The sequence below is a fragment of the Megalobrama amblycephala genome, linkage group LG5 (genome assembly GCF_018812025.1).
Source record: "Megalobrama amblycephala isolate DHTTF-2021 linkage group LG5, ASM1881202v1, whole genome shotgun sequence".
Lineage (NCBI taxonomy): Eukaryota > Metazoa > Chordata > Actinopteri > Cypriniformes > Xenocyprididae > Megalobrama > Megalobrama amblycephala.
In genome coordinates this window covers 5,428,611-5,443,297 of record NC_063048.1, presented here as the reverse complement: position 1 = coordinate 5,443,297, position 14,687 = coordinate 5,428,611, and the positions used below count along the sequence as shown (strand labels likewise).

At 38.4% G+C, this 14,687-nt stretch overlaps 1 protein-coding gene across 1 annotated transcript in view; it reads right to left on the bottom strand.

Moving 5' to 3' along the window:
- Positions 1-5,790: 5,790 nt before the first annotated feature.
- rp1l1a (rp1 like 1a) overlaps positions 5,791-14,687 on the bottom strand; it is a 21,412-nt gene continuing 12,515 nt past the window's right edge. The window contains 8 exon segments of the mRNA XM_048192353.1: positions 5,791-8,166; positions 8,169-8,575; positions 8,578-9,191; positions 9,193-9,424; positions 10,105-10,427; positions 10,611-10,692; positions 11,274-13,347; positions 13,622-13,799. Coding sequence (XP_048048310.1) covers positions 7,424-8,166; positions 8,169-8,575; positions 8,578-9,191; positions 9,193-9,424; positions 10,105-10,427; positions 10,611-10,692; positions 11,274-13,347; positions 13,622-13,799 — 4,653 coding nt within the window. The 3' untranslated portion in view covers positions 5,791-7,423.

The following is a 14,687-nucleotide window of genomic DNA, read 5'->3' as shown; positions in this document are numbered from 1 at the left end:
AAAAATATTATTAAAAATAGTTCTATACACAGTTTGAGCAGCAAGATTGAAAAAATGGCTAAATGTTTATTGTAATTTTTAAATATAAAAAATACTAATATATTAATTATACATTGATCGTTCATGTTAATTCATAGTGCATTATAAATAATGTAAGAGACAACTTTAAAATGTAAATGTTGGAATTAAAAATTAACAATACTTTTATTAACCTTATTTAATGTTACAAATGGACTCTTATTGTAGTGTTACCATTTCATATAAATCCAAACAGTTATGCTTAAAAATGACCATCTTTACACACAAAAAGAAATCACAAAGTCCAGGAAACAAGATCCATTTGCAGCATTTTATTGGGGAAATCCAGAAACGTAATCCACAGACAGGCAAGGGTCAGAATCCATAAAGGCAGTCCATTCAAAAAAACACGAAACATGAAAACCAAAAACCAAAATGGAGAACCGGGAAACCATACATGAAAACACCATAATAAGAGCAGAGACAAACCAGGTATAAATAGACAGACACTAATGAACAAACACAAAACAGCTGGTTGCAATGACAAGATGTAATGAGTCCGGGAAGTGAGTATGGGTAATGTAGTCCAATGGGTGAAAACAAGAGTCCGGGATGGAGTGCTCTCTAGTGGCTGATTAGGGCACTCTCACTAGTGATCATGACACTACTCAACAAACTAATTACTTTATAACGATATGAAAACTTGTACTGTAGTGTACGCTGTATAACATACCGTTTTGTTGTCTGTTTTAAATCTGTTTTTGAAGTGTCCTGCTCTGTGCAGTGCGCAGCCTCACATCACGTGTCAAAACAAACTCTACGAGGCATCAGTGATAGTTTTTATTTCACCTCTAGAGGTCGCTCTCGTACTGTATAATGACAGTGCACTGCTCCAGCAACGGACACAACCTGGAAAATGAAATCAACCGTGGTTGTGCGAGCACTTGTTTGCACATGCTTGCTTGCAGTCTGTGTTCTTCCGACTTTATTTTGTAGTAAGTAACGAAAATGCTTTGGGAAAATGTATCGGAGTAAAAGTATACATTTTATTTAGGAAATGTAGTGGAGTAAAAGTAAAAGTTGACAGAAATATAAAAACTCAAGTAAAGTACAGATTCTCCCAAAAAATACTTAAGTACTGTAACGAAGTATTACTACTTCGTTACATTACACCACTGGTTTTAAACACGATGCGTAATTGGTGTCAAACCCTATAAAAGACAGCTGTGAAAAATGTTTGTCTCAATGGCATATCTTGTGTTATTGGAAGAATTGGCAAACAATGTTTAGCAAGATTGTGCTGATCTGCTTGGCGACAGCATAGAGTGCTCTCTTTGCCATTATTGCTGTGAGGAAAAAACACAATCACGTGATTTTTAAAGGGAAGTGTTGTCACCATATATGGATAATTGGAGGCGTTTCCGAATGCTAATGAATGTGAACAAGCATGGTACTTACGCACATGTGGGATTTATCAACAATGATTGCTTACTCATGTGCGTAAGAACTGTGTGCGCACATTTGATAAATATGGATTTTCTTGTACTTAGGCACATTCTAAATTTCATTCGTAGGACAAAATATAGAATCTTTTCTTTGCACTGAATGAGGGCCCTGGCTCTTCCAAGATTCCTTGCTCTTCCAAGAAGCCTGATTTTGAAAAAAAATCCTTCCATCCATCATAAAAGTAATTCAATATAATTAAAACTTTATTAACTATAATAACTAGCTTCTGGCAGATGGCCGTACACAGCAATTTGCGGCGGAAGAGTGACCTCTGACCTGACGCATGACATAATGACGAACACGGAAGCACAGAGGCAAAACACCGGTCACGCATTAGAAGTCTAAAATGAATAAAAAAAAAAAAAATGTTTATGGTTTTGTACGATTAATTCAGGGTGAAAGAAAATAAACAAAAAAGTTAAAAAAAAAAAATACAATAAATGAATACATAGAAATAATAACAATGATAAAAAAGTAGTAGTAGAAATAAAATAAATATATAAATGCATTCTCATCAGAGGATAACAATGGAAAACTGAGAAATAACTGAGGCAGAGAGACAAAGAATTAGGTACACTTAAAACTGAATTCTACATATCAATGCTAAAATAAAATTTACTAGCTGGAATGAAGAGGTTTTAATTAGACAGATTAAGAGTTTGCAGAGTTTGTATGTAGGCTACAAAGGGCTTCCAAATTTTAGAAAATGATGTACTCGGCCGGTGGAAAGTCTAATTTTTTCAAATTTAAAGCAATATAAGGTGTCTTTAATCCACCAAAGCGTGTGATGGGGGATGGGAGTTTTTCCAGTTAAGCAAAATTTGTCGTCTGGCCAGCAATGTGAGGAATGCAATAAAATCAGCAAACTAATGGGGCAAAGAGTGATCAGCAGGCAGGACACCAAACAGGCTAATGATAGGAGAGGGTTGAATGTTGCACGAGGAAATAACTGAAAGGGAATAGAAAACAGACAACCAAAATGGAGAGAGGGTAGGGCAGGACCAAAACATATATATTAGAGTGGCAGGACTGGAGTGGCATCTATCACATTTAGGGTCAATAGCAGGATTAATACGAGCCAGTCGACTCTTAGACCAATGAGCTCTGTGGACAACTTTACATTGTATCATTCCATGATGAGCACAAATAGAAGAGGTGTGAACCCGATTGAGAATTTCTGCCTAAGTCTCTTCATCTATTTCTAAACCAATCTCTTGTGACCAGGTGATACAAAGTGAAATGGTAGATATAGACTGAAAAGAGATTGCATTATAAAGATTTGAAATGGACCCCCTTTGACATGGACGAACACTTAGAATCATATCAACCTCAGAGGCTGGAGGTTTGTTTGGGAAATTTGGAAATTGTTTACATGCAAAATCTCGAATCTGTAAATATCTAAAAATATCAATATACAAATCCGCAAAAGAGACAAGACCACACTCCTTCCAAGAAGCAAATGCTCTATCCATGGTAGAGGGGAGAAATAAAGGATTAGAGTATATGAGAGAAGACAAGGGGGTAGTCTAAATCTCAAAATGACACAAAAACTGCATCCAAATCTTAAGGCTATTAATAATTAACACATTTTTGGAATATTTTACTGCAGATAGTGTGGTCGGGAGACAGAGGAGTGCTGACAAAGATGAAAGCTTGCAAGAGGTGTTTTCAATGTAGAGCCAAGATGGAACAATCTCAGACCCATCTGTGTGAAACCAATGGAGCAATGCTTAAAGAGACCAATGCTTAAAGTCTTGAACTAAATTATTAATCAGTGTAGTGACGTTATTATTGAATAAATCTGAGAATATCTTGGTCACACAGATGCCTAGATATGTAAAGTTGTGCAGAGATGTCTTAAAAGGCAGTGCTTACAGAGGATAATTTAAGGCAGCAGAATTAATAGGCATCAGATTCATTTATAATCTGATATGTGACCAAACTGCACAAATAGGTTTAACACAGTGGGCACTGAACTGTCTAAATCAGAAACGAATAGCAAGAGGTCATCAGCATATAGGGATAACCTGTGCTCGACACCTCCTCTAACAATGCCAGTCATACTACATGCCAACCGCCAGGGGCAAAGAGCTGAGGCGAGAGCGGGCACCCCTGTCTCATCCCTCGACCTAGAGGGAAATACTTAGAATGACAATTATTTGTCTGAACACTAGCTAAAGGGGAATTATATAAAAGCCTACTTCATGAAATGAATTTTGTTCCAAACCCAAAGCTTTTAAAAGTATAAAATAAATACTGCCACTCAACTCTATCAAACGCCTTTTCTACGTCCATAGAGATGACCAGTTCTAGGGTTCTTGACAGAGAAGGTGAGTAAAGAATGTTAAGGAGACATCTTATATTATCAAAAGAAAAGTCTATTCTTAATAAATCCAGTTTGATCTGGAGAAATAACACTTGATAAAACAGGCTCTAGAGACTTTGGCTGATTTTCTAAGGAAGAGGAATACAGCGTAAGCTTTTTGAAGAATACGAAAGTGTGGTTTTGGTGGAACGATCATTTGTTTATATAAAGCATATACATTTACATTTTTTTTTTAAATGACCGATCATTTTGCTAGATAAGACCCTTATTCCTCGTCTGGTATTGTTTAAAGCCCTTTGAAGCTGCACTGAAACTGCAATTTTGATCTTCAACCATTTTGAGGTCATTGAAGTCCACTATAAGGAGAATAATCCTGGAATTTTTTCATCAAAAACCTTAATTTCTTTTCGACCGAAGAAAGAAGGACATTGACATCTTGGATGACATGGGGGTGAGTAAATTATCAGGAAAATTGTATTTGAAAGTGAACTAATCCTTTAATTTAAATTTTTTTTTTGAAATTTTAAAGAGAAATGTCGGAGGATTTAAATAAAACGGGAGAGTGCTTCAGTTTGTTTAACCCCCTATTAATACCCCTATTTGTTTAAACTGTGAGAGGGGTCTAAGCTTACGATACTCCTACATCAAATATTACATCATGGGTTACTCTCGTGGCGCAAGTTGACTTGTGCAGTCATCTGCTGAACCTAGTTATTTTAGATTATATGGATATTTTTCTTACAAAAACCCATCTCTATACTTCAGAAGGCTCTTATTAACCCCCTGGAGCTGTATGGATTACTTTTATGATGGATGGATGCACTTTTTTCAGGCCCCCCAATCACTGTTATTATATAGCTTGGAATAGCCAGGACATTTTTAAATATATCTCCTGACTGTATTCATCTGAAAGAAGAAAGTCATATACACCTTGGATGTCTTGAGGGTAAGTAAATAATGGAGGAATTTTCATTTTTAGGTGAACTAAACTATCCCTTTATGTTAAACTTCCCTGGCCTGTGATTTCAAAACACAACACAAGGGGGCATTACATTGGGAAAATAATAAACACACACAGGCTATGTGAGATTGATGGTTTCCTGTAAATTTGCTGTAAAGTGCAGGCCAGTGTGACAGTCAATGCACACTGCTGAATTATATATTTCCACCCTATTGACTAATAGCTGTACAAGATTAATGACTGATGCAAGTCAACCTCAATCCTCTCACCCAGCTAAAGATACTCCAATGCAAAGGCAATGAGATTAGGATGACGCAAAAACTATTCAAGCTGCTGGACTCAAAGTCTGCAGCAAGTATTTGTGCTTAAGTGTGTGTACCCACCAATATCACTGAATACTGACAATGAATGTTTGACAATGAAGAACATCATCATCATGAAAAAATAAACAAAAAACATGTTATAGTGGTGCTTACCTGTGCAAAACTTGCCTGTTAATTGTCTGCAATGTAAAAATCTGTAAGTCTGTTTTGTGGAATCATTTGTGTTTGAAGCATAAACAGGATAATGATAAATTATGCCTGAAACATACTGTACTATACACAAGTGTAGATGAAAACACTATTAGCAACACAAATCTGAACAAATTTGGCACCACTCTTTGGTTAAAAAACTGCCATGGTGGAGGAACAATAAAAAGAATCTTGCTGAGCAAGTCAGTCAAAGTTGATATGTTTATAGCTAGATACTTGAAGCAACACATACAGTATAATAGCGTTTGGTGACTTTGGAATGTTTGTCACACAATTGTTCAAGCATTCTGCATTTGAATACTGAGCATGTTTCTGGCCTTATGGATGAGGGTTTAGAATAAACCCTGAACCCTAAACATGCAATAATAAGCAATCACTAAATATTATACTGCTGTTCAGTTTACTGTGTCGACATTGGCCTGTTATGAAAACAACAATTGGCATTCTCAGAATTGAGCATTTATTAAATGTTACAATACAATAGCAACATACAACAAACCTTGGTCAAGGATGCTTTAAGTACCACATCTGGCAAGATGTTTTACGATGTAAAATACAGCATCAAGCACCACTTAGCAGCATAAGAAAACCTTTTGACTTAAAAATTAAGTCATTTCGAAATATACAGTCATTGGCTGCTGCTGAACTGAATGTCTCTCATATAAATGTGGGTAATAGCCCATTCTTACAAATCTGCAGTTATATACTTTGAAATATAATTGTGCCATTTAGCTATTAACTACATGTAATGCAATGCTAACCTTGGTTGAGGTTTGGTTGAACAATGCATGTATATAATAATTCTTTTAACATTCAGCACCCTGAGAATTCAACATTTATCAGTAAAATGTACATTATTCTGCTATTGTGAGACTCTGTATATGCAGTATTTCACTGCCTGTGTATATGATTCCATACATTAAATAGAAGTCAATAAAAGTCTGGTCTCTTTAACTTTTTAACAGTTTCAATAAAATACCTTGACTACGTGGAAATATACAGAATTGTACAATATATAGTTTTGAAATCTCTTCAAAGTTCTCTTTAGCTGTTTAGATGTCTTTGATTAATTCAGGTTCAATTACTTAATTCAGATTAATTATCCTAAACATTAAATTCCCACCTAAAAAAAACATAAGTAATCAAAAATAAAGTGCTTTATATGAGGGTTTTTCAAATGAAATATTTTTTAATTTTTACCATAACATTATTGTCCATCCTTTGTATTCTTTTGTTTACTGGTCCTGTTGCTTATTTTAGGAGACACTTGCCATTCAGTCAAGCCATTGCACATGTTCTTTTGGTTTCCTGGTCTATGTGGCTCTTTGTATGGTGGTTGTTTAGTAATCACAACCATGTTGTCTCCTTGACTTTCAACACTCTCCATGAAACTCTGAAGATCTTTCAGTTTAGCTTGCGCTGTCTGATTTGTGCAGTTCTCCACTGATCCTGGTTGAGATTCCATTGATGTTCTTGTTACCTGCTTTGGTAGTGTGCTCTCACAGCCATCATCAATGGTTTCATCAGATTTATCGTTCTCAAAATCTTCCTCAACAGAGCTACATTTGTCTGTTTCATTTTCTGTGTCTCCTCTGACCTCAACCTCGATCTTTACCTTTGGCACATTGGCTTTTCCCTCAGGCCGGTCCTCGTCCTGTCCTGTGTCTGATGTCCCATCGTCCTCTTCAGATCCATCTTGGTTTCCATCAGCATTCTTGTCACTGTCAGACTCTTCATTTGGTGTCTCATCTGACTTTTCACCTTCAGTAGTTTCAGGTGTATACTCTTTATTTGACTTTATTTCACTACCATCTTCTGCAGACTTGTCTTGTGTACTCTCTTCCCCAATCTCAGTTTCTGCTCCGTTGTCACCTGATTCGGTTTCCTCACCAGTTTCTGTCATCTCATTCTCTTTTTCTGCCTTTGCAGCCATATCACTGTTTTCTGCATTTGCTGCATCTCCCTTAAGACTGACTTTATCCTCATCATCCTCTTCTGTATCTCCTTTTTCAGTTTCTTCCTCAACAAACTGTACTTTCTCTTTCCCCTCAGTGTCTGTCTTACCATTTACAACTTCTTTCACATGCTCACCTTCTTTCTCCTCATCTTCACCACCTTCCACATCACCAACTCTCTTTTGTCATTTGTTTCCTCTTCATTTGGATCTCTTATCTCAGAGTCTAAAGATACATCTTTGATGTTGTTTGCATTTTTGCCTTCGTCTACTGCATTGAGATCACCACCTGGCTCTTCTTGATCTGCCGTCTCAACATCATGGCCTCTAGTATCGTTATTTGTATCTTCTACCTCTTCATGAACTACTTCTAAGTTTTTTTCTTCTTTATCAACTCCACAAGTCAAGTTGGTTGTACGTTGTTCTTCTGGCTTTGATTCTAGAGGTTTGGCTGGATCCTTTTTCATTTGTAAAATTTTCCGCAGATCAAATTCCATCATAACTGGAGCCAAACTCAAAGCCTGAGCTTGCTGGACTGCTCTGGACGCCATTTTCTTTTTCATGCATGCATCACAAGGGCAGTATTCATCATCACTGCGTTGATCACTGTTTTCCGTACCTGAAGCAGTGTAATTTTCATCACTCCTTGACATGGAGATGGACTTATTGCGCATGACCCGAAGACGTTTGCGTCGCTGTTCAGTCTGCGCCGTAGACTCTCTTGATAGAGTATTTCCCGGAGGTCTCGGACCCCTTCCAGCCCGACTTTGGATTTTTTGCAGTTCTCGGTTAATACTTAACTGAATCCGTTTGTGTACTTCCTCTTTCAGTTCGCTGATCATTGTATCGAGCATCTCGTTGTCATCAAATCCCACCTCACTTTGAATTCTGCCATGGCATCTGCATAATGCAACATGAACTGCTTTTCTAACTTTTTTAATAAGCTCAGTACCCAAATGGGATCTGGGTCTTGTGAAACTCTTTTGGTAAGCGGAGCTCTCTGAACAGACGGTGGAGTTCCTGAGCTTGTATTTTCTTGAGATTTCATTGTGTAACTCTCATTCCCAGAGCTCTTATAAGAGGTTGTTTGTGGTGTTTGATCTGAATCATTCTTATTCTCACTACTTTCAATGTCATCTTTGTGTAATATGCCATTTTCTTGGTCTTCATCCAGTTGTGTATTTACTGGACTCCCCTGTACTCGCTCTGCAATGTCTGGAGTAACTGGATCTGAGAGAACTTTGGATGGATCTAAACATTCAAATGCAGGAGCTGTAGACTTTTCTCATTTTCTTCTTCATCTTTATCTTGCACTGAGGCTTCTCGTTCGGCAATTGGTGGTATTGTGCCTTGAGTTGTCTCTATTTTTTCTACTAAGCCATTCATGCTACCTTTAACAGAGCCAGTGGAACCGCCGCTTACATCAACCCCAGATGAAGACCGTGGGTTAAATTCATCCTCGGACCGATGTTCCTTTGTGTTCTGCTTTTTCTGTTCATCCTCAGAGGGCTTTTGGAGCCAGAGAGACTGTAGAATCATCATGATTTCATTATATTTACGATGTTTTTCATTTTTAGAGTCTGAGTCAATCAATCGTAAATTTGCAAGGCAGTCCAACAGTCCTTGAGCAGACTGACTTAATCTTCTGCCATAAACAGGGGAGACTTCAGGTAAACTAGTGGATCTGTCTAGTTTTGGACCCAATAAAACCTTCATGACCTGAACCGAAGAATGGCACTGCTTTTGTAAACTGTCTTGTTTGGTTAAAGCTTCAGGGTTAGGATCCATTTCATGAGTTTCCAATTGTGCTTTTTCACCGCAACTGTCATTGGTCTCCTGCTGAATATGATTCTCACCTGCTTGATCCTCACAAGGTTCCTCTACCTCAAGTTATACTTTCTGGTTCCTCACCTTTGTCCTTTTCAGAAGTTTCCTCAACACCTTGAGCCAGGGTCATATATTCAGTGAGTTCCACATCCATTTCATAAACATGGCCTTCAATGGGAATGTTCCTAAGCCAGTCATTCACAACTTCTATAGGGGAAGTGTTCGGTAAGCATGACGGCACCAGTTCCTTGTTGTTGCAATCTGATGAGTTGTTGACTTCCTCATGTTTGCTCCTACTGCTTTTTGGCTTTTATTTTCTACCTTGTCAACATTTTTGCTGGAGGTAACTGACTTTGATCCTCTACTCACTGGTCTAGCATTATCAATAATATCTCTCAACAAATCTGCTGCTGAAAGTGCCTGAGATAAAACACTGTCACTTGAGGAATCAGGATGATTGTCTGATGCTTTTATCTTGTTTGGCATCTGTTGTGGTAGACTTCTACAATTTTGGGAAATATCAGACATTACTGCTGAATTTGGCCTGGATGTATAATTTTTCACAGATCTTCTGTCTGATGTGGATGTTTTAAGAGACTTAACCATCTCCCCATCATTGTCTCTGTTATATTTTATATTCAGTCCATTTATTTCCAAACATTGGGAAGAACATTTAGATCTTTTATCACTATCTCTGGTACTTTGGCTATTTTTAGACATTTGAAGAGTTTTTGAAGAGTGTAAACAGTCACTTGCTGGTGTAGCTTTTCCAGAAGCTGTTTCACTTTGGTCATGTTTTGAGGACATTTCAGTCATTTCTGCATGGTTGGTGTTGTTGACAGCTTCACAATCTCTCTCTTTCATAACTGTATTTTTAGCACTTCTCTGTGAAACTCTGGAGGGTGACTTACTTCGTGAAGATGACAGTGACAAAGTGGAGGGCACTCTGATGTTGTTTTCATTTAACTGGCTTCCTGACTTTCTCTTCTTCAGTTCTGCTGACATGATGCTTTCAGCTGAGACAGGCGAGAGGGCTTGAACAGGAGTCTTGCAAATCTTGTGATGGGACTTTCTGGGACTGTCTGAAATTGCAGAGTTCACAGACATTTCTGTCATTGGCCTTTCCTCAGCATCCACTCCATTTACATTCTCTATCTTATGTCCACCGTCCTCTGTGGTGGCAGATATGCCACTGATTGATTGTTCATCAAAGTCTTCACCCTTGTGCTCTTCTCCTAGTCCAAGAGAAACAGATGCTGTTGATGTTGGGCTTAGAGGCTCATCAAACTGGTTGCCTGAAGACTTAATGTTATTGATAAGAGATTTAGCTGATAGTTTTGATTTTCCTAACAAGCTTTCTTCAGATTCATCTTTGCAATCCTCTTTTAGCTTCTCAGGATTTGTCTCTCTCAAATTACAACTTGAGGAGCTGTGACAATTACATTTACTGGATCTTTGTGATTGCAATGATACATTAGAGCTTACTGACATCCCACTAGTTGCTCTGCTATTAGTCTTCTTAATTTTAGTGTCATTGTTTGATCTAGGAGATGGAGACCTCTTTGTCCTAGGTAATGGAGAGGTCACAGTTAAGGCATTCTGTGTCATGTCTTTGCCATTGTCCATTTCCTGGAATGCAGGGCTCTTTGCACTGGATTTGACAGATCTTTCAGAGCAGGCATTAGACTTTTCTGAGGTCTGAGACATTGTGCTGGTAGCTCTCTTTGACTCGCTTTTTGGACTTGCACATTCTTCAGGTGTTACATCATTTGGTACTGAGGTAACTGTGTTTTCTGAAAAGTTGTGGTTTGATTTGCAGGACTTACATGACCCTTTAGATGCATTTGTTTTAATAGACATTGCACTGTGAACTCTTTCTGTAGATTTAGACTCTGTGGGTGAATGCTTTGAGGATACATTTGACTTTACAGAAGTTTTTGAGCAGTTGGACAGTGAACTGCATAGTCTTTCTTCTGTGGTTACTTCAGTTTCCGGCTCACACTGAATATCAAAAAGGCTGGACTTTGGAGTGGCTTTGTCTTGTAAGTCGCAACAAGATTTGACAGACCTAGTTGTTTGCTCTGATGTATGTGATGGATGTTCAGAAGATTGGTTTGATTTATTAGACATGGCACTAGCTGATCTCACTTCTTGAAGAAACTCTGTGTCTTGTCCACAATGATTATTTGACGTGGTATGATTTTGAGCAGCAGCACTTGCTGATTTATCACCCTGAGGATTAAGTAACTTTGATGGCACTTCTTTGAAATCATTTGGACTACAAGATCTAGGCATTTTAGCTTTCTCTGAATGTGCAGATTTTGATTTGAAGGATGTCCTCGATATAGCTGATAAATTTGAATGCATAGAAATTGGGCTGACAGCTCTTTCTTGCTTTTTTCTTCAGCTTCATCCGTTTCTGTCAGGACCAAGGCTGGTGTGGGCTCTCTCTCTGAAATAATAAAGTCTGACCTGGCTGACATTGCTGATGTGGCACTTTTGGTTCTTTCTTCAACTCTTTCTGCTTCATTATGTTCATATTTCAATGATTTCCCAATAGAACACATTTCATGAGCAGAGCAGTTGGACCTTTTGGAGATTTTTGAAGTAGAAGAGGCATTTGAATTTTTAGACAGGGCAGACTCAGAGTGTTCCCGTGTGGCTTCCACTTCCAATGTATTATTAACAGCTTCACAGTTTTCATGAGCATTTGAAGTGGATGCAGCAGATTTGTTTGACTTCAACAATGTGGAATCAGCTTTCTCTGGATCGTTCCCCTCTGGATTGCATGAACATACAGAAGACTTGCCAGATCTTCTTGACACACCTGACGTGGGACTTAAAGATCTGTTTTCAGCATTACCGTCACATATCTCCAGAGCATTGATTCCATGGTTGCTTGCTTGGCCTCTAGATTTACAAGACGCTTGGCTATGTCTAGAAATTGTACTACAAGCCCTCCCCTCAGGCCTGTGCTGCTGACCAGATGCAGCTGAACTTGGGGTTATGGCTCCACAGTGACATGGATGGGACCTGGAGGACACTTTTGAAACTGGAGATGTCGTACTCATCCCGTCTGGCTCTACTGGTGCTGCAAAAGTGGTTTTATACTTTTTCAGCTTCAGTGAGTTAACAACACTGCTTGATTCTTTACTTGGAGGTCTGGGGTACAAATAAGATCTTGGTGAAGTCTGGCAGCCACAACAATGAGCACATTTGGGTTGATCATCACTTTCACTTTGAGACCAGTCTGTTGCTCTCGAGATGCTTGGAGGCAGGTCATCATAATCATCATCCTGATCTTCCTTCAAAGACTCAAGCACATTGGATGAGTTGCTGACTGCAGAAATTGGACGCTCTTCCATGACCTTAAAGACCTCACAATGTGGCATAGGAGAGATTTCAGGTTCAGTATGAGAACATCTACTTTTAATGTGACTCTCACAGCTGTCCTCACAAGACCTTTTGCTTTTTGACGTGATTCCAGCAGATGACACTTCACTTCGATTGCAGCAATGACTTACTGCACAGTATTCTACTCTGGTGTCCCCTTCCTCCATTGTCTGCTGAAAGCATGAGGCCTTTTCCACCACATGCTCAGTGTACTCCCCACTGGAGCGAGAAATTGTGCGCGTACTATCCACTGATGACTTTTTGCGTACAACTCTGTGAGAGGATCCACTGGAACTGGGTGATTTGCAGGCCCCCGGGTCTTTATGCATGGGGTTTTTCCAGATGTCATACTCTTGGCAGTGGTTGCAACAGTTCTGACAAAGTGTCTCCTCAAGATGCTTCTGATGCAACTTTGTTGCAAAGGCTTCATCAGTCTCTTCAGATGGAGAGATGGAGTCTGGGTCTGAATACTCAGCTTTAGCTTGAAGATAATCACCGTCTTTTATGGAGCCAGTGTCATTCACTTTTGTGGCTGATTTTTTGATCTCGGTGGACCACTGGAGAGTCTCATCGTTGAAGAGCCGAAAGCGAACCTTCATCTCCACAGAAACGCTGCCATCTTTGTTAACAAGCACTCTCTTCTCAATGTCATCATTCACTACGAGTTCTTTAACGTAAGGACAGGAGCTGACGCAACCGGACTGTCCTGGTGTCATACATAATCCATTCTGATAGGACTTTTCTGAAGAAAGAGAGAATCTTGTAGATCTATTACTCGAGTCAGATCTTGGATGGATAATGCTTTTCTTTGTCTCCAGGCCAAAGTTAACTGTTAAAACAAAATAATAGAAAAAATATTAATTAATTAAGGATAATAACATTTTAATTTTAATGAGGTATATTTGAAACAGGTTCTTGATTCACCAGCGTTGATAATACATTAACTGCATTTGAGTTGGAGGTGGATTGTTATTTCACCTTCATTCTATTATTAGAGACACGTGGGTAGATGGGTTGTTAATCACTTTAATGATTCACCTAAAACAAATAAATGTAAACAATATTTAACCTGAACTGTGGACACAATAAGAGAAAATATTTACCATTCTTTTTGCTTTCATGACCTTCACTGCAGATACTAGAGTGAGACCTTGTGCCCATTCCTGGAAGCTTTTCATCTGAGAGCTTCTTTAAGCTTTCCATGAGCAGTGGTCTGAAGGGTTCTCGACCCACACAGACCAGCACACTAGGACACTGCATCAGACTCTGAATGTTGTCAATCTGTGGAGAGCAGTATATAGACAAAAGACATATGAGTCAAATCCACTTAGAGACGAATACTTACGATCACTGTCTACATAGGCAGCTACCTTCTAACATCAACATTTTAACTGAAATTTAACCTTATTAGTGACTGGTGCTTAACACAGTTTCACTAAATAGACTCATTTTAGAATTATGAACCCTTAAATCATCAAAACTCAAACATAATGGTTCTCTCCAATGACAATAGCAGCATATTCATGTATGTAAATATGCAATTCAACCAATTAAACACTAAATGTTTAAATGATAAGAAATAGTTAAAACAGTACTTAGAATTCTGGGGCCGTATTCACAAAACATTTTATCTTACCACTAAGAGTTCTCCTAAATAACAGTAAAAGTTCTTAGCTAAGAGTTTTCTCTTAAAACCTATTCACAAAGCTGCGGAGACCAACTTTTACTAAGGAATAGACTGAAGTCTTAAACTAAGAGTAAGGGCGGGGTTGACCTCGTTGTTATGGACTATGCACGCCGTGATTGGCTGATGGGGGAGGAGTCAGCGATTTAATCATAGAAATATTGTAGAATGAGGTATCATGTTTCCATATTAAAATAAAGGTTTTAAAACACAAATATTGCCCTATTCAAATAAAGTTTTTTTTAATAAAATGTTACCATATTCAAGTGTCACTAATTAAACTAGTAATTGTCCTCTTGGATGTCTGCATTTCAAGAGAATGCAGAATTCAAGCGACAAATGATGTTTTATAAACAAATTTTGGAAGGAACACAGGTCTTTCTAATCAGCTCGAGAGGAGGAATATATACACAGACGAGAGCCGACTCGCCTATAGTTACTTCAACAGTTTTTTGCGTCTCTCCGCCACCCCACTCCACTTTCGG